At 35.9% G+C, this 19,705-nt stretch overlaps 1 protein-coding gene across 2 annotated transcripts; it reads right to left on the bottom strand.

Moving 5' to 3' along the window:
• Positions 1-2,405: 2,405 nt before the first annotated feature.
• On the bottom strand, positions 2,406-19,076 carry LOC123547925 (dehydrogenase/reductase SDR family member 1-like). Of its 2 annotated transcripts, none has more exons than XM_053551300.1 (2): positions 18,938-19,076; positions 2,406-3,615 (listed from the first exon to the last, which is right to left on the bottom strand). In XM_053551300.1, exon 2 carries the CDS (start codon positions 3,599-3,601, stop codon positions 2,606-2,608), a length of 996 nt encoding a protein of 331 aa, XP_053407275.1. In that variant the 5' UTR covers positions 3,602-3,615; positions 18,938-19,076; the 3' UTR covers positions 2,406-2,605. The 2 variants fall into 2 exon arrangements, with proteins under 2 accessions (XP_053407275.1, XP_045191108.2); XM_045335173.2 differs by lacking the exon at positions 18,938-19,076 and adding an exon at positions 11,159-11,605.
• Between the last annotated feature and the right edge of the window lie 629 nt (positions 19,077-19,705).

The raw sequence follows: 19,705 nt of genomic DNA, 5'->3' as shown, positions 1-19,705 counted from the left end.
TTTGAAGTAGTTCAGACAATTTACATTATTCTTGCTTTTCTTTTTTTTTTTTTTTTTTTAATATCTAACTTTATTTTCACCCACTTCATCATTTTTTCAGTGTCATACATACAGTCTATGCCAAACATGGCGGAAATTAACATTGAAAATTTTCACCTAAACTATGGGCACGTAGCTTTAAAAACCAAATTTATCTAAACATTATACTTATCTTTTCACTGCAATTTCATTCTTTAAAACATATCCACCACATGGTCTACATTTAAGCAAGTCAAAGCTTCTGTGCTAATCACAACATCACACGATTCAAAATCAATCAGCATCTTTTATTGTTGTTTTCTCTGATTATGCTAAAAGCTAACAGCATCATCTGAAAATTAAAAATCAACATATCTAATATTAAATCGAATTGTAAACGCTTTAAATACGACCGAGCTGTAACTACTGAATCATTTACACCCGATAAATTAAAGTACGAATACGTATGCTTCGCTTCGCTTCTACTTACTGATACAATATGCACACCTTTTATTTACTAGTTCATAAAACTCGTCCCAGAAGTATATACATGTAATATTTACTTTCCTTCAATAACAGGTTTTTTCATCATGAATTTATGTTAAATAACATTAACAATAAAATAACACATTAAGCAAGAAAACATCTGCAAAGTCATAGAGAAAAACAAATAAACGCATCTTTATGTGTTATACAAACCTTGTGCACATGTACTATAAAACTAATTTAAAATATACAAAACAGATAACAGATTTTAATATGCACGTTTTCTTTATTTGAACATTCTGACGAGACGGTGTAATTTGTTGCACCATTTGCACGAAAACTTCGTGACCGACACTACCAAAACCTTCTCTGTGGTTATAGAAACCGAATCACAAAGGATTATGAAGTTCGTCACATACAATTTTGCTATATAGGTAACATATATTCAAAATGTTTACAGATAAACTGTTTCAAATTTCTACAGCCAACATTACCACTAATTCAAGTACACAGTAGGCCGAAATTAAAACAAGATATCTTGTAAATCCGTATTAGCATATATCTCTTAGCGTTGATGAACCTTACCATGTCAATAATCTTTGAAAAAGATATTCTAGCAAAATCAGAACTTTAAGCGATATGAAATGTCTCATTTTGTGGAAACAGTATGTTGATAAATTCTAGGACATTCCCGTTACACGTGTCAAAACTTCAAACTAAAAATATTCATTTGGACAAAACTCTACGGAACATAGAAAAAAAGTAATAAATCTTTACCTTTCCGAAATTGCTACCTTTTTCACTGAGTATTACGTTGAATGCTCATCTCCAGATGCAAATGATGTCCAAAAACTGAATATTCGTCTCTGAAGGGTTTGTCAAGTTTTCTTACGAGAATAAACAAATAATCAAACTACTTGTTATGCTGTCAAATATTCAACCTCGAGTGAAGAATATCAGTTAACAATCACTTATATAGTGCACTGAAAACATGAGAAAATCGTGAATTGCAAGCAGAAAACGCGGTAAAATAACTACCGGGAACTGGAGACAAAAATAGTTAGCAGACGATGAAAAACGTGAATAATTTAATTCATATTTAACTGCACTTACCTTGTTAGACATTATTTGTCACATGTCACTTGTGTGTGCTAACAAATATACCGATCAACATTATTGATATAGTCTGTGTGACAATCCAATCAAACTCTATCAGGACTAATCAGAGGCACGTGTTTGTTACGCCGCATATATTCAAAGGATATTAATTGTGCTTAGGCAATAAATGCAGTAAACGTTTTTATATTCATATAACAAACATGATATAATTCTTTTAAAAACTGATTTTTCATAATATATTATCTTCTTAAATTATCTTAAACATGAAGAAATAATTCAATTAGTTCCAATAAAAAACAAACGACCGGTCCTCTCCGGTCAGCGCGGTTTATTCACTGACATGTACTTTGTGTATGATTCATTTATAAATAGAATATTTATATAGATCTATATAGAAATGGCAGATAGGACATATATATTCAGACTAGATCCGAAAATTCTGGACAGTCCGGACTTTTAAATTACTTCTCCATAAACGGGATCCGGACATTTGACCCCAAGGACATTTGCCCCCCCCCCCCCACCAATGAAAAAGTGGACTGCTGTACATTTGCCCCCCAGTTGAAATGGTAGATAGGACATTTGCCCCCAGTGCTTATTTCTGAAACGGACATTTGCCCCCCAATAGTTTTGACCCCCAGTGATTTTTTGGGAACTTGATACAAGACATTTGTCATATTTTAGGGGACAATGGCTTTGTTTTATACAATTTTGTAGTAGATAATTGCCAAATTAACAAGTTTGAGTGTTAAAAACATTGCACTAAATAAGAAATTACAACACTGTTATGAGCACTTTTATTACTGAATAACAGGCTATTATTTACCTTAACACCTGAAAGTAAGTAACATATTTATCAAATATTATCAATAAAACACCTCTTTTTTACTGAAAAATTGCCTTTTAGAGTAATTTTGATAATAAAGTATAGTATTATTATTATCACCAGCTTTATGATTTCATGTCCTACGGTATGTTTCACTCAAAAGAATTTATTTCCACCAAGACAAAGAAGCCATGTTGGTACACGAACAAAATTAGGAATACACCATGAAAGCCATGTATGCCCGAACTGATCTAAAAGCTTGTTGATTTGACGCATTTCCGTGGGTGTATGTCCTTCGGCGTCTCGAAGACTATATCTCCGAGCTAGATCGCAAGTCATTACAATCTTACCGCTCATTTCCATCAGCTGTGCATCCACGGCCATTGCCGCAATGCACTGTCCTACAAATTCCGGAGTTTCACCTTTTTCAAAGTACTCTAACATTTTTTCGCGACTTCTCATTGACACCGAGTCATTAACAATTTTGGGTTTCTTCAGACTGTCACGTAGATTTACCAACACATTTTCAGTTCCAACGGCGCCCGGCCATAAGCTAACGAACGCAACATTATGTTTCTTTAACTCAAATCCACAGTCGGCAGCCATCTGATCACAAGCTTCTTTCCCAATTCCGTAAGCTGCACCGATCATGTATCTGAGTCCGCCGCCGGAAGAAACATTTACGATCAACCCTTGTTTTCTAGGAACCATCATTCGGGAAGCATAAACGGAACAAATATAATGGTTCCGTAGCCCTACTCTATTAACCTCATCCCATACTAACGGAGACAACTCCCAGAACTTAACTTTATAATTGTTGGCCAGGCTATTGACTGCCGAATAAGCATTGTTAACTAGAATATCCAACTGATTTTCATTTTCACGTTTCACTTGTTCAAACAATTGTTCAATGTCACTGTCTTTTGAGTGGTCGCATTTAACTGGGATACAGATTCCACCACGAGTTTCTATTTCATGTGCAGTTTCACGTAAAGATCCGCCAACTTTGGATTGTTTTGGTGGATCAAGAGTTCGTCCAGTAATGTAAACTTTCGCACCTTTCTGGGCGAGCTGGAGGGCTATCCCTTTTCCTATACCTCGTGTAGCACCAGTTACGATACAAACTTTTCCTGCAAGTGGCGATGCTGGCATTTTGTACAATTTACCTAAAGACAAAAAAGACTATCAGTTATATTTCTCACTGAGACCCTGGCATGCTAATTTCATGTTTTATTTCTTTTTACAGCAGCGGCATACTGCAGTTTACACGGGTTTTTCTATCTTTACAATATGACTTTTATTTATCAAGATACCGCGATCATTTCCCCTGCCAACATCAAAGTAACAGGCACAGGGCCCTTCCCATTTCAATAGAAACAAGAGCTGTCTGTTGACAGCGCGCTCGACTATTCGAAAAATTGATGAAGTATGAGGTCAAATATTACCAGAGATTTTCAGACAAAAGGATAAAAATAGTTAAGAAAAAGTTCTACTGTTCTGGGTAAAGGTGACCATGACCTTTGACCTATTGATCTTAAAATAAATAGAGGTCATCTGCTGGTCATGATCAACCTCCCTGTTAAGTTTCATGATCCTAGGACAAAGCGTTCTTGAGTTATCATCCAGAAACCGTTTAACTGTTCTGGGTCATTGTGACCTTGACCTTAGACATACTGACATCAACATCAATAGGGGTCATCTGCTGATCCTGATCAACCTCCCTATCAAGTTTCATGATCCTAGGCCCAAGCATTTTCAAGTTATCGTCCGGAAACCATATAACTGTTCTGGGTCACTGTGACCTTGACCTTCGACCTACTGACCTCAAAATCAAAAGGGATCATCTGCTGGTCATGATCAACCTCCCTATCAAATTTCATGATCCTAGGCCCAAACGTTCTTGAGTTATCATTCAGAAACTGTTTAACTGTTCAGGGTCACTGTGACCTTGACCTCTGACCTACTGACCTTAAAATCAATAGGGGTCATCCGCTGGACATGACCAATCTCCCTGTCAATTTTCATGATCCTAGGTCAAAGCATTCGTGAGTTATCATCCGGAAACCGTTTAACTGTTTCGTGTCACTGTGACCTTGACCTTTGACCTATTGATCTAAAAATCAATAGGGGTCACCTGCGTGTCATGACCAACCTTCCTGTCAATTTTCATGATCCTAGGCTCAAACTTTCTTGAGTTATCATCCGGAAACCATTTAACTGCCTTAGGTCACTGTGACCTTGACCTCTGACCTACTGATCTCAAAATCAATAGGGGTCATCTGCTGGTTATGACCAATCTCCCTATACATACCGATCGACCAACCGACCGACAGACATCTGCAAAACAATATAACCCTGCTTCTTAGAAGGGGGGCATAAAAACAATGTACCTGTATTTGTGGATTTGGATAAGTCTTGCACTATATGGCAATATGTGACCATGATGGTAAGCAAGTGTTCAACGTTTCAAAGCCATAAATCAAACAGACAAAATATGGAATTGTATGCGAAACGTAACTAATTTCAATGTCAAAAAAGGCCATAACTGAGCTAAAGTCCCCGTCTTGCCTACATATGTAGACTATGATGGTAAACAAGTCGTCAAAGTTTCAAAGACATATGACAAACAGGTTAGGCAAAATATGGACTGGTATGAAAAATTAACTGATTTCCGAGTCCAACAAGAGCTGTCCGTGAGACAGCACGCTCGACTTTTCTCAGAGCTTTGCCAATAAATACTTCATAAAACTTTAACCAAAAAAATCTTAGTTAAAAAGGGACATAACTCTGTTAAAATTCAAATCAGAGTTATGGGAATTGTTTCTCCTGGTGTAGACTTTGATAGTAAGTAACTATTTTAATTCAAGTTTCAAATCAAAAGCTTTGATAACAGAGATATTTGACTTTATCAAAAACTTTAACCAAAACATTCTAAGTTAAAAAGTGGCATAACTGTGTCAAATTATGGGAATTATATTTCCTTGTGTAGACTTTGATAGTAAATAACTATTTTAGGTCTCGAGAAAAAGCATTGATAGCAACAGAGATATTTGACTTCATCAAAAAAACTTTAACCAAATCATTCAAGTTAAAACGGAGCATAACTTCAAATCAGAGTTATGGGGATTGTTTCTCCTGGTGTAGACTTTGAGAGTAAATATTTATTTCAAGTTTCAAGTCAATAGCTTTGATAGTAATAGAGACTTTATCAAAAACTTTAACCAACGGCGACGCCGACACCGGGGGAGAGTGCAATAGCTTTACTTTTTCTTCTTCGAAAAGCCGAGCTAAAAAGGGCCATAATTCAGGCAAAATAGTTGACAGAGTTATGTACACTTGCCTACAGATGGAGATTGTGACGATTAACAAGTGTTCAAAGTTTCAAAGCCACATGTCAAATAGTTTTAACATAATATGGACTTGTAGGAAAACTGAACCAATTTCCAAGTGCAAAAAGGGCCATAATTCAGCCAAAATAGTTGACATACTCTTGCCCACAGATGGAAATCATGATGATAAGCAAGTGTTCAAAGGTCAAAAAGTTTGGCAAAACGTGGACTTGTACGAAATCTGAACCAATTTCCAAGTCCATAAAGGGCTATTATTCAGCCAAAAAACTTGACAGAGATATGCACTCTTGCCTACAGGTAGAGACTAGGTGAAAATCTGCAAAATATGCATTTTTCTCGCTCGTTACGCTTGCATAGGTATTTGTCTTTTGTTCTAGGTGAAAAATATAAAATATGTATTTTTCTCGCTCGCTACGCTCGCATAGGCAATTTGTCTTTTGTTCTTGGTAAAAAAAATATATAAAATATGCATTTTCTTTGCTCGCTACGCTCGCACAATAAAAATCCAACAAAGTTTGCATGAGCTCCTATAATGCTCTTTACCATTTGTACAATATGCTAATAGCCCTTGGTAACCCATCCCAATTAAAAAAAAACCCTCAGAAATCCATTCGGGCTAAGAAATTCCATTCTGGGATACTTACGCAAGAATAATTCTGATAAATCATAAAACTTGGAATATAATTAGCATGTTATTTGGGTTGATTTTGTCACAAAACCTGTCCTTTTAAAATACTTAATAAAGTTCCTCAGAACGCCCAGAATGCACCAGAAGGATCCAGTATTTTCAAAATTTTCAGGGGGAACATGCCCCCGGACACCCCTAGTTGCGCCCCCCCCCCCCCTCAACATAAAATCCTGGTTCCGCCCTTGATTCTTGAAATTTTAATTTCCTAGTTGCGCAGCCATGATAGATTTATTTTAGCATATGTATACAAACTGGAAAAAGATTTTAGCATATGGAACAACTGAGACCTTCCTGATACAAATAAGCATACGTTGGTTTAGAAATCATATGAACATAAGAACTATTGTATTATATTTGTCAAATATTTACATTGACAAATATATATTAAGGAGATGTCACGGCTGAGATAGTTTAGCTTTATTACAATACACATTCGGTATTGAAATTGTGTTTCCAATACATGTGCTCATTAGATAAATCCTCAATATCTATGTGAAAATAAGGGATGTGTTTTGTATGATTGCAACACTGTGAGTTGCTCTAATTACTGACAAATGGCTGAAACAATAGGAATTCGTACGAGAGATGGATAGACAAAACGACAGTGAGGTAACAGTATATTCTTTTATTGTTTTAATGTATGAGTTGTAAGCTACAATAAAGAATACCCATTTTATGAAAATCAAACTGGAAGTTAGAAATAACAGAAAAAAATTAATTAGGTCATGAGTCATCATATACCTGTCAAAATTTGTCATTAGTTTTCACGAGCTGTCAAAATTACTTTTATCTCTCTATTCTGCAAATGCATTGTTTTTGAAAGTATCTTGGACGGACATTGTAGTGTGTAACTTACTTTACATTCCACATTAATATTTGTGCTGAAATTGCTTTGTTGAGCTCACCGACGTCACATATGAATGTCTATTGTTTTAGTTTACTGTCTGTTACAAAGGTATCAGATCTCAATATTAAGATGTAAGAATTGTTCCTTTCTGGTAGACAATGGGAACTATTTGGTTGAATCATAATATAACAGTTTTTGGAAAGAACTGAATAGTCTTTGGTTTTTTGTTATTCACCGGAAATTCAAAAAGTGACATCACCTTAAGCGGAAAATCATTAGAAATGCAAGTTTGTAAAAATATTATTATCTCCCTTTACCAGTTTTGGATAGAATTCTGAAGCTACACACTGTTGTTAAAAACGTCTTTTGGTGCAGGTATCCCAATATGGATCAAATGCAAAGGTAAAATTTGAAATAGCAATAGTCCACTTTTTAATACTTTTCGTATATAAAAATCAAGCCGGTTTTTTACCTGGACATAGTACAGTTAATCAGTTAATAGATATCTACAATCAAATATGTAAAGCATTCGACGAAAAACAGTCTACTTGTATTGTCTTTTGTGACATCTCGAAGGCGTTTGATAAAGTTTGGCACAAAGGTGTTCTTTTTAAACTTAAACAAAATGGCATTACTGGTTCTTTGTTGGCTTGGTTTTCAGATTACCTTAAAGACAGAAATCAGAAAGTATTTGTTAATACGTCTTATTCTAATATTAGATACCTAAATGCGGGAGTACCTCAAGGGTCAGTGCTTGGTCCTTTACTTTTTCATATTTACGTTAATGATATAGCCGACAACTTATTAAGTTTATCAAGGTTATTTGCAGATGGTAGTTCTCTCGCCGTCTCAAACTGTAATGTAAACATAATTGAAAGTATCCTTAACAATGATTTAAAAACAATAAACGATTGGGCGAAACAGTGGTTGGTTCAGTTTAATCCCAACAAAACGGAAGTTCTTTTTTTATCATTGATAAATAATAACCCTCCTAAGTTAGTATTTAATGACGTACCATTAGATATTGTTGAAAACCACAAGCATCTTGGCGTAACCTTTATTCAAGACGGAACGTGGCATACCCACATATCAAATATTGTTAAATCTGCATCTAAAGTATTAGGATCAATGAGAGCATTAAAATTTAAAGTAATCAGAAGAACTCTTTAGCAAATATACATTTCCTATATGAGACCAATACTTGAATATGCATCAGTTGTTTGGGATAGCTGCACATATTATGAACAAGAAACACTTGAAAAACTACAATACAATTAGTCTGATGAATAGAATATTATAAGATCTTTTTCTATGGGGAGGGCTGTATGCTGATGTTGAAATAACTCGTAGCCCAACCCTTTTGTTTTTTGTTGTGTGTTAAAAATGTATGTAATATTGTGTGTAATATTGAAACAGAGAACAATAAAATATGATTAAACTAAACTAAACTAAATAAGTAAAATTTAATTTAGTCTGTATTTAGACCAAATCCCCTTTAAACTTGGCATCCTACTGCATGATGAAACTACATGATATATATAAAAAATATAATTCACCTCCTGAAAACAGTCAAAACTACACTAGAATGACGGATATCCATGTAAATATCAATGGCATAGAACATGTCCTTTCAAATCTTAGTCCTCAAAAGGCATGTTTGCCGGATAAGATCAAGCAAGTCATACTAAAACATTTTTAAAGAAATGATCCACAATCTTGGAAAAAATGTGTCAGAAAACTCATTTATGACGGATCCATACCTTCCCAGTTGAAAAGTACAGAAATTAAAGTCACTATCTACAAGAAGGGCAACAAGTCAGACCAAGCCAACTACAGTCCCATACCCCTGGAGCATATAGCGTCCTTATCAATTACTAGAAACATTTATTTATTTATTTATTTGGGTTTTACGGCGCATCAACACAGTATAGTTTATATGGCGCCAAACAGGACTACAAATTTTGGTTCCACATCTCATTTACATCGAAATAAAAACATGAGGTATTGAATCAAAATTTGCATACCTGCTGGAATTACAGAGTTACTGCAAAACCAAGTGTTGAGACCCTATTAGTCGCCTCTTACGATCATGCAAGGGTAAGGCAGTGGTCGGTGCTTTATAAAAATCAAAAGAAAAGTGGGGGCCATGTTTGATGCAAGAAAACTATTTTCAGTCAAACACACAAACTGCAACATCAGCTAAAAAATGAGACCTCAAATTGTAATTGTGTTTGTACGTTTGATCTAAGTTTCCATGAAACATTCTGTCATGTTGTTATTTCATTATGAAAATGTTACCTACATGTCAAGCATAGATCTGTCATGTGATTTTAGCAAAACTAGAATGTGTCTGTAGGACACAGGGTGTGCCCCCCAACTGGTACGTTTGTCACAAATAAGGGGCAATAATTCAGTTGTTTGCAGTCTTAATGGGGTATAACCTCAACAAACATTTTATGAAAAGGATTCATTATTCTAGGCCACAAACAAAAAATCCACTATTTTGGCTATTTCAAGGGCCATAACTCTGTAATAAGCGCTAAGATTCTCAAGAAGAATGTCAAATGTGCAAGGTCACATCATGATAAAGACTCAAGCAAGGTTTCATGAATTTACATCAAATACTTTTTCAGCTAGGAACATAATAAGGTGAAAATGTGCATTTTTTACTATTTCAGGGGCCATAACTTTAAAAACAGGGGGTGGCGCCAACCTAAAAATAACAGTTGTGCAAGTTATATCATCATAAAGGCTTATGCAAGTTTTCAATTATTTATATTAAATACTCTTTGAGCTAGGTGCGTCACAAGGTGAAAATGTGCATTTTTGACTATTTCAGGGGCCATAACTCTGAAAATAGGGGGTGGACCCAAATGAAAAATAGGAGGTGCGCAAGTTCATATCATGATTAAGACTCATGCAAGGTTTCATGAATCTATATCAAATACTTTTTGAGCTAGGCGTGTCACAAAGTGAAAATGTGCATTTTTTGACTATTTCAGGGGCCATAACTCTGAAAATAGGGGGCAGAGCCAGACGAAAAAATAGGAGGTGCGCAAATTCATATCATGACAAAGACTCATGCAAAGTTTGATCAATTTATATGAAATACTTTTTGAGCTAGGCACGTCACAAGGTGAAAATGGGCATTTTTCGGACTATTTCAGGGGCCTTAACTCTGAAAATAGGAGGGGGGCCAAATGAAAAAAGGAGGTGCGCAAGTTCATATCATGATTAAGACTCATGCAAGGTTTCATGAATCTATATCAAATACTTTTTGAGCTAGGCGTGTCACAAGGTGAAAATGTGCATTTTTGACTATTTCAGGGGCCATAACTCTGAAAACAGGGGCGGAGCAAGACGAAAAATAGGTGGTGCGCAAATTCATATCATGATAAAAACTCATCAATTTATATCAAATACTTTTCGAGTTAGGCGCGTCACGAACTTCGGACGGACAAGACCAAATCTATATGCCCCCACCACTCATGGGGGCACAAAAATGCAAATAATATAAGGAAAAGCAAAAAAACCCAAAAAACTGAGGACTATTTGTATCTGCCATTATGCCATTTTTTCGCGCCATTTTCCTATTTAGTGTTTGTACGCCTCTACCGGGGCATATATTTGCAAAAAGCATCCTGGTACGGTCTGTAGTCAGTAGATCTATATTGTACCCGACATAAAGTCTCCTCACGTGGGCACATGTAACTCCACCCCCTAGTAAAATCTTGGTCTAAAAAATAATGTATACTGTATACACAGTGTTGAAACAAGTTAAATACACCAAAGCAGTTGTACTTATTAAATAGCTAATTACATACCGTATTGATACATGTAGTTACTGAGACCTTCTTGGGCGCGTTCGATTTGCCGAGTCGAGAAAATAGGCTGAAAACCACTAAATCAAATTGCTTTGTTGCGTTTTCAAATAAACAGCGGCGTAAAGATAATCTTGGCTTTGGGAAAGTATATTTATTTCGTAATCATAAAAGCCACTTGATGAGGTTATTCAAACATTTTACAAAAACGTCAGAGACATAATATTCCCATAAAAAACTATAGGAAAGACTTTAAATAAAATTTGTATCTTGTATCTAGAAAAATAAAGAAAAGTAAAAAATAAAAAGAAAAAAGGCGTTAGCTTATATGTAAGAAAGTTGCGCTTCATAACTACATTTATCCAAATTTACTTCTTTTCATCGCATTTAGACTCTTCCACGCGTTTATACTACATATTATTGCTAGACAGGTCAGTGTAACAGACTACATCGCATTCAGTGCCTCTTTTCGGGACGTAAAATACTTACGCCGTCATTTTCACTGTCAAATGTGACAAGAGCACGCAGATTTTGATATTATGCTATAAATTCACAGGCACGTGCCCAGGTGTGTGGGGGGGGGGGCGGTGGCAGGGCCCCCCTCCCAGCTGGCTGGCTAGTTACGATTTTTAGTACTATGGGCCCCTCAATTAACAAATTTATACACCAGCGCAATAGGAGAGATCGTCCTGACGTCACGCATCAACACCTGTTTATCTGACGGTGGGCAAAACAAATATTTTTACATCGTTTGTGTATGGGATCGGAATTTTTAATTTCTAATTACTTTTTCGTTCATTTATGGATTTTAAAAATTCAAAAAGTTTTGAAATGCTTACGATTATCATATTTTTTTATTAAAATAACTTTTGAAAATTAATAACCGTTTTAAATGACATATGATTTTAATAGCGGCGAAGCGATGCTCCAAACTTTTAGAAAAAACACTGTAAGTTAAGCGTTCATAATTAATCGAATTTATTTCGAAATAAAAATTAAAGTTATCAATAAATTGCTTGTTTTATATCCTTCCATTGATAAAAAATTATTGATATCATTTATGATTTAAGAAAGTTTAAGCCGTTAGAAAAACATCAATGTTTACAAAAAAACATGGGCGCTCGGCGGCAGCCCACCCGGTCTTTGTCTTGTCAGTTCTAAAAATAGAATATACAACGGATTTGTATACAAACACGATCTCAGCAATACACAGGCTAAAGAGCCATAAAACCGTGTCCGGTAGTGGAAATTAGCCCTAGGCATGTTACAGGTAAAAGTTTATCTGTACATGCTTCGTTGATCGCTTGCTTTTTAAACGCGGTACTTGATTGAGTAGTGGAGAAACAACTGACCAATGAGGTTGCACGATACATGAGATTGTAGGCATTGTATTACAAATGGCTGAAAAAGAAATGCTTTACTCGAAATTTGTGAAAAACACATAAAATTTGAGGCAATTAACGGAGAAGAATGGACAATTATCTTTAATTTCAGACGGCAAGCTTCCTTTGATGAATATATAATTATTGCTTTTGCCATGCAGTGTTTTAATCCATAGAAAGTAACAGAATTGTTGTAAATTAACAGTTTTTTTTTCTGCTAAAGATTATTTTGTTTTCTTTCTTTGATGTTCATCATAATTTTAGGAACTCAGTTTTATTTTAAAATGACTCAAAAATCTTTAGTGATTTTTCTGCCTTATTCCTTCATTGCCAAAATGAAGCGTTCACAGGCAACACTTGCTTCCTTTTTGGAACAGAAAACAAAAAAAACTGATCATGTTAAAACTGACAGTCAAATTACGTGTACTGACAGTGATCCTCCAGTCACGGAGGCCAGGTAAGATTTCTTTACATTAAGCTACTATTTCAAGAGCCATGGCCTTTAGACTTTGATTTTGAAATTTTGTTGATCAATTGTCAAAATACTGATTTAATCTTGATTGTGTTATATATTTCCAGGTCTCCATCTCCGTGCATAGACCTCCACGACATCAGTTTGTACGCTCGCCGCCATGGTCAACTTAATGACGAGGAACGACCATATCCTCAGCCATGACTTGAGTCCACCAGACCTGGGTATCATACAGAAAAATGAAGTCCATACACTGTGACTGTACAATCATAAATACATTGAAATGGCTTGATGAAATGATTAAAAAATAGACTTTTCCTTAAATATATAATACATTCATGCATCCTTAAAGGTGTTTCAGGTAGCAGGAAAATGCATCTTTTCATGTGCCATATTAAAAAAATTTCGACATCGGTGTCGCCTCCCGAACCCACCCCAGGTTGACCCCCACACCCCACCCTCCAGCAAAAAAATCCTGGACACGGGCCTGCATACAGACACACAGTGGAGTAACGCTATGCTATCGCGATAGGACACCCGAATAGGAAGATAGGTTAGAAATTATTGTACATCAACTTACGTAGGCTTACATTTGATAAGGAGGTGATAAGCCAATAAAATGCTATATTTTATCAAATTGTCGAATCAGATAATTAACAGGTTGAGATACTGTATATAACGGAAGATGCATTTACAGACTATTTTGTGTAAGGCAGTTGTGGATCAAATAACCCCGTTTGAACAAATGTGAGAGAGGGCCTCTACGGACCTAGTTTAGTGAAGATCCAACAATTAGTTCAAGAGAAAAAAGTAATTAAAGACATCGGCAATTCTAAGAATAATGAGGGCTATTGCACCAGCCCCAAAGCTAACTTATCACTTTGCAATATCAAGTTGACATTCGGTCGTCATAATTTGTCATTCGACAGTACTAACTTGTTATTCGACAGAGCTAACCAGTCACTTGATAGTGTTAATTTGTCATTCTGCAATGCTAATCTGTCATTTGGCAGTGCTATCTTGTCATTCAGCTGTGCTAATTTGTCAATCGGCAATGCTAATTTGTCATTCGGTTATGCTAACTTGAAAGTATGTAGTAGTCATTTGTCATTTGGAAGTTCTAGCTTGTAATTTAGCAGTGGTAACTTGTCATTCTGCAATGCTAACTTGTCATTCGGCAGTGCTAACTTGTCATTCAACAGTGCTTATTTGTCATTTGGCAGTGGTTACTTGTCATTCGGAAGTGATTACTTGTAAATCTGCAGTGGTTACTTGTCATTCGGCTTCGCTAACTTGCCACTCAGCAGTAATTGCTTGTCATTCGTTTGTGGTAATGTTTAACTTAAAATTATGATGTCTACTGTGGTCGGCAGTGATAACTAATCATTCGGCAGTGGTAACTCGTCATTCGGCAGTATCAACTTGTCATTCGGCTGTGCTAAGTTTCATTCTGATGTCACTTTACATAATGATGTGGTACATGATCTTTCTGGTGTGGTTCTGTGTCATTCGTCAGTGCTAACTTATCATGCGGCAGTGACAACTTTTCATTCGGCAGTGCTAAATACTAGTATACTATCATGAATACCGTACTCAACATTTGCATGTATGTACCCTACTCTATGATATACACGTATGTACCCTATCCGCCATATACACGTGTACAGTTCCTACCATGTATACATATGTGTTTCCTACTCTCCATGTGCATATGTGCACTGTATTCACCATGTACATGTATATACCACACTTACCGTGTACTTTGGTGTGCCTAACAATCTGTTTACATCTACCCTATTTACCAGGTACAAACAGATACCCTACTCACCATGTACATACGTGTACTTCATTCACAATGTATATACGTGTACTTCATTTAGTCTGTTCCACTGATCTGTCTAGCAATACATTAATATGTAGTGTAAACGCGTGGAAGAGTCTAGTACCTCATTCACCATGTGTAGTGTATATACCCTTCTCATTATGTACACAAATACCCTACCTCCTGCCATATAGGTAAAGTTTTAGTGAAACTTTTAAAAGTTTGTAAATTTTACCGTGTAGCATTGCACGATAGTCCTTTATAAAAGGTTTTTACCGCCGGTGAGTCATTACCGGGGTCTTAGTTTTACACAGACTTTATTTCTTTATTCTTACATAGATTCATCCACAAATGGCACCAACGGAGGCTTGATATTTTTCCTTGTTTTTTTTATATAATAAGGACAGTTTAAAGGCTCATAATGCATTTGTTTAAAATGTGGCTGTCACATTTTCCGTTATGAACAATAAATGTATTCATTTCCGATAATTGTTTTTCTAATGTTTGTCAAAGGCTTGAATGTTGGTGAACACAGAAGAAAGCTTTATTGAATCAATTACTTTTATTACCTCACTTCATAGCTCTAATTGTAAAAGTTCATGATTGTGCAGTATGAAAATAGCACCTTTCTACCCGAATAATTATGCATAACATCTACTAGCCTAGGGTAGCTGGGTTTTTTTACATAAAATTTAAAGCCTTATGGAACTTTAAAGGGAACTTACGAAAAACTTCTAAAATTTTTAGCCTGAAGAGTGAATCATACCTTCTTGAGTTTCACGTTATTATGACTACTGGTATTATCATTGGTGTTGTTGTTATTGTTGTCGTTAATCTTGTTCTTCTTATAATTATCATCATCATTTCCCTTAAACGAGTTTATAATTAATCATTGTAGGGTTAGAATTAATTTTCTAACTCATCGATTACACATGAAGTTGTAACAAAGATGTAAGGTTAGTATAAATTGCAACAGCAAATTGGCATGGAAGATTCGCCAGCTTTCAGCCATTTAACGTGATGCCACATTTTGAATTTCCGGTGAATGAAAAATAACCAAAAAAAAAATCAGTTGTTTCAAAAAAATAACATTTAGAGTCACACTAATATTTTTCTTCACCTATGAGAAAGCAATCACTTTTATGACCTAAGAATGAGTTTTAGTGCCCTCATTACAAATAATTAATTAAAACAATAGAAATTATTAAGTGACTTCAATGAGGACAATAAAATAATTTCTAGCACACATATTGTTATGAAATTTATTGTTACGTTACACACTACATACTTGCAAAAACAATGCATGTGAAGAATTGAGTGATAAAACTAATTTTGACAGATCATGAAAACTAATGATAAAATTTAACAGGTGGTGAATGGTTCATGTGACTTAACAGGAGGGGATTACTTTTATTTACACTGTCCCGTCTCTTTGGAACATGGTAGGGGGTAATAGTGAGGTTGGGTGCGCATCATAAACCGGTTTAAGCTCCCCAGTGGTGTTTTTGCCACTGACCGTTCCAAGGCGGTGCCCCACTGTGTTCCTTTGTATGTTCGTTTTGTCCACATGTGTTGGCTTTGTATGCGTGTATGTGTTTGTGGTGTGCACGTCTGCGTGCTGTGGGTTTCGTTTTGGGGAGGCTGCGTTTTTGATACAGGGCATTCCCTGTTTGATATTTGTCTTTGTTTATTTTTGTCAGAATAATTCTTTGTTGTTTGTTGCAAAACGGCATTAAACCATATAAAATATATACTGTATGCTAGAAACGGCAGTGAAAAACAAGTTCATCTATACGCTATATTGTGGCGGCCGTAAAAAGTCGCCCCGACTTCGTCTCAGTGTTGTTATATTTTCTGGTCCTTTGGGATCATTGATTTCAACTCATTTAGATTTGAAGATTGAATACAGCTGAAGCCGGTGCTAGGGGGCGTGGACAGTGTTGAATTTTCCATTACTGCTCATGAACAGACTAAAGCAAACCGAGTCTGCAATTTTCACTGTTTGCCTTGTTCTCGGTGCTTCTGAGGGATCTACCTTTCAGATTTTATACATTTTTTGTTAAGTAATCACTGCAGTATAGAGAGAGAGAGAGTGGGCCAAGTAAGAGAGATGTTGACAGGTAGAATGGAATTTTACACAATTTTGAGAGCTTATAAGTTTTGGTCGCGCTTTAGCGAGGAGTCTCTACTGACATTATTTCAGGAGTTATACATGCAGTTTAATGTTGTTTATTTAGTCAATTGGTGACTCGATTTTTGAAGGAAAGATTTGTTTCTTGACTTGGGATTACTTTTATTTACACTGTCCCGTGTCTTTGGAACATGGTGGGGGTAAGAGTGAGGTTGGGTGCGCACCATAAACCGGTTTAAGCTCCCCAGTGGTGTATTTGCCACTGACTGTTCCAAGGCGGTGCCCCACTGTGTTCCTTTGTTTGTTCGTTTTGTCCTAATGTGTTGGCTTTGTGTATGTGTGTGTGTGTGTGTGTGTGTGTGTGTGTGTTGTGGTGTATTGGTTTTGTGTGTGTGTGCGCGTGTAAGTGTGAGTGCGGGTGGTGTGCACGTCTGCGTGCTGTAGGTTTCGTTTTGGGGAGGCTGCGTTTTTGGTGCGTGGCATTCCCTGTTTGATATTTGTCTTTGTTTTTTAATTAAAAGTTTTATGTCCTTTACTTTTTCCAGTTCGATTTTCTTCAAAAAGGCTCTTCTATAATCTATTTTACAACTCATAAGTTAAAACAATAGAAGAATTGACTGTAAACTTAAACTTACTGTCGTTTTCTCTATCAAAATTATGTAAGAATTCCACTTTCACAAATTAGGGCTATTCACAATATTGTTACTAGTAAAAAAGATTTCTTTTTCACATGCATATTTAGGATTTATGTGATGAGCACATATATTGGTAATAAAATTTCAATACCTATTGTGTAATAAATGTCATCCGTGAATTGTTCCTGTTTACGATAATAGTGGAGGGAGGTGAAGCTATAACGATAAAGAATTACGAAGAATGAGCTTTACGGTTCGGATTTAGAGTGGACACTTTTCAAAGAAGGATGACGGAATGTGGCTTGAAAGCATATATCGCCGCATCACAATCCAGTATATAGCACGTTATAAGAGATGTGATGAACGAACATCTAAGTACTGTAAGTTTCTGATATCGGTTATATACTGAAACAAAGCAAGTAACCCGTCATTTGGTAGTTTGCATATGAGCAATTTCCTGAAAGAGTGCAATGGCCGGCATTAATTCTCCGACGCATTGAATGTATACGCACGCATTGGATGTATACCCTATTAAATCTTACTTCAAACTTATAACCGTATAGTGAACACTCAACAAACACTCAAAAAAATACTTTAGTATAATTTGATTTTGATGTTTGGAATTCAATTTATAGACTCTTCTATATATGTATAACCAATCGAATAAATTCCAATAAATTGCTTTAAATATAAATTTAATCTGTTCAACATTGTATATGAAAAAGTTTCTGTATATTATCATCGTGAAAAGTGCGAATAACAAGGCGGTCAGATTTTTCATCTGTCAACATGGGCAATGCGCAACTATGGACGCACCTCCAGTGTTACCGACATATTGACCACCCTAAACTGGAGACGACTTGACCTACGTCGTATTGACCAACGACTGGTTATGATGTATAACATCACCAATAACTCAGTTGCTATTCCTCAAGAACCATACTTAATTCCAACTAAAAGGGAAAGTCGTCTATCCCACTCTATGGCATACAGACAAATCCAAATAAGCTCTGACTTTATAAGTGTTCTGGGACTTGGATCAACTCAGTGACTAAACGAGAGATGCGCCTTTACTCTTTTTATTTTCTATTTATAGCGATTCTCTGCAAATACAAAAATACAAACAACATTCGTACAATGTTATCCAGATATACATATACTCATATAAAGAACAGATGCACTTTTGAAACATATTTCACATCAACAAAGGTTGCACTATCCAATCATGCAGAAAATTAAACTTAAAGTCTATATATTCATTCTATGTTATTTAACAAATTCAGTATCATAACTTCGATTTCAATAATTGCGCTTTGAATAAATTAACAGTATTTAGTTACCGAATTTGGTCTCTTACTCATCAAGTCTCTAGGCTCTTCCACGCGTTTATACTACATATTATTGTATTGCTAGACAGATCAGTGTAACAGACTAATCAAGTCTCATCAGAATAATTAATGTCCTCAGTTAACGTTTCAAAGTCTGGGCGGAAAACGGAAGTATAAACAACTATGACGTTGACGTCAATGAACACCGCAAATTATCACGTGGCTGAAGACGCCAAAGAGACGTCAAATAAAGAGCGTCGGATACAACAAATATTAGAAACTACATTTTTGTTTCTAACAATAAATATTCATTTTCCCTCTCACTATTGTCCATTGGAACTCACTCCCTGAGAATATTGTACGTCTCTCTTGGAGCAAATCAATTCAGCCAGGCAGCCAGCCAGGTTGAACATATGTCCCCCTAGAAACTTTCTCTGTTTTTTCCTAGTTTTAATACAATCTGTATATACTCCTTCTTTTATGCTTTTATTCTTTTCACTTTTTGTCAGTTGACGCGCGTCAAAGGGTTTTGACTGAATTGAAGATAGATAGAACTGCCTATTTTGCATACCCCTTTCAGGGCCTCATGTCGTTCGCGCCGTTGCTAAATTTAGTCAGTTATTCGGCAAGAGCTAAGCTTTATCATTGATAAATGGTTGCAGAAATAAACTAGAGTTGTCACAAGAGTGACGAATTATACTCCCACAATATGGCCTTGTCACAGAACTAAGCCAATGTCAAAGCCGAACTTGCTTGACCTTTGACCTACTGATCACAAAA

The sequence above is a fragment of the Mercenaria mercenaria genome, chromosome 9, assembly GCF_021730395.1.
Source record: "Mercenaria mercenaria strain notata chromosome 9, MADL_Memer_1, whole genome shotgun sequence".
Lineage (NCBI taxonomy): Eukaryota > Metazoa > Mollusca > Bivalvia > Venerida > Veneridae > Mercenaria > Mercenaria mercenaria.
The sequence above is the reverse complement of the archived record's forward strand: the minus strand, read 5'-3'. Positions and strand labels throughout refer to the sequence as shown.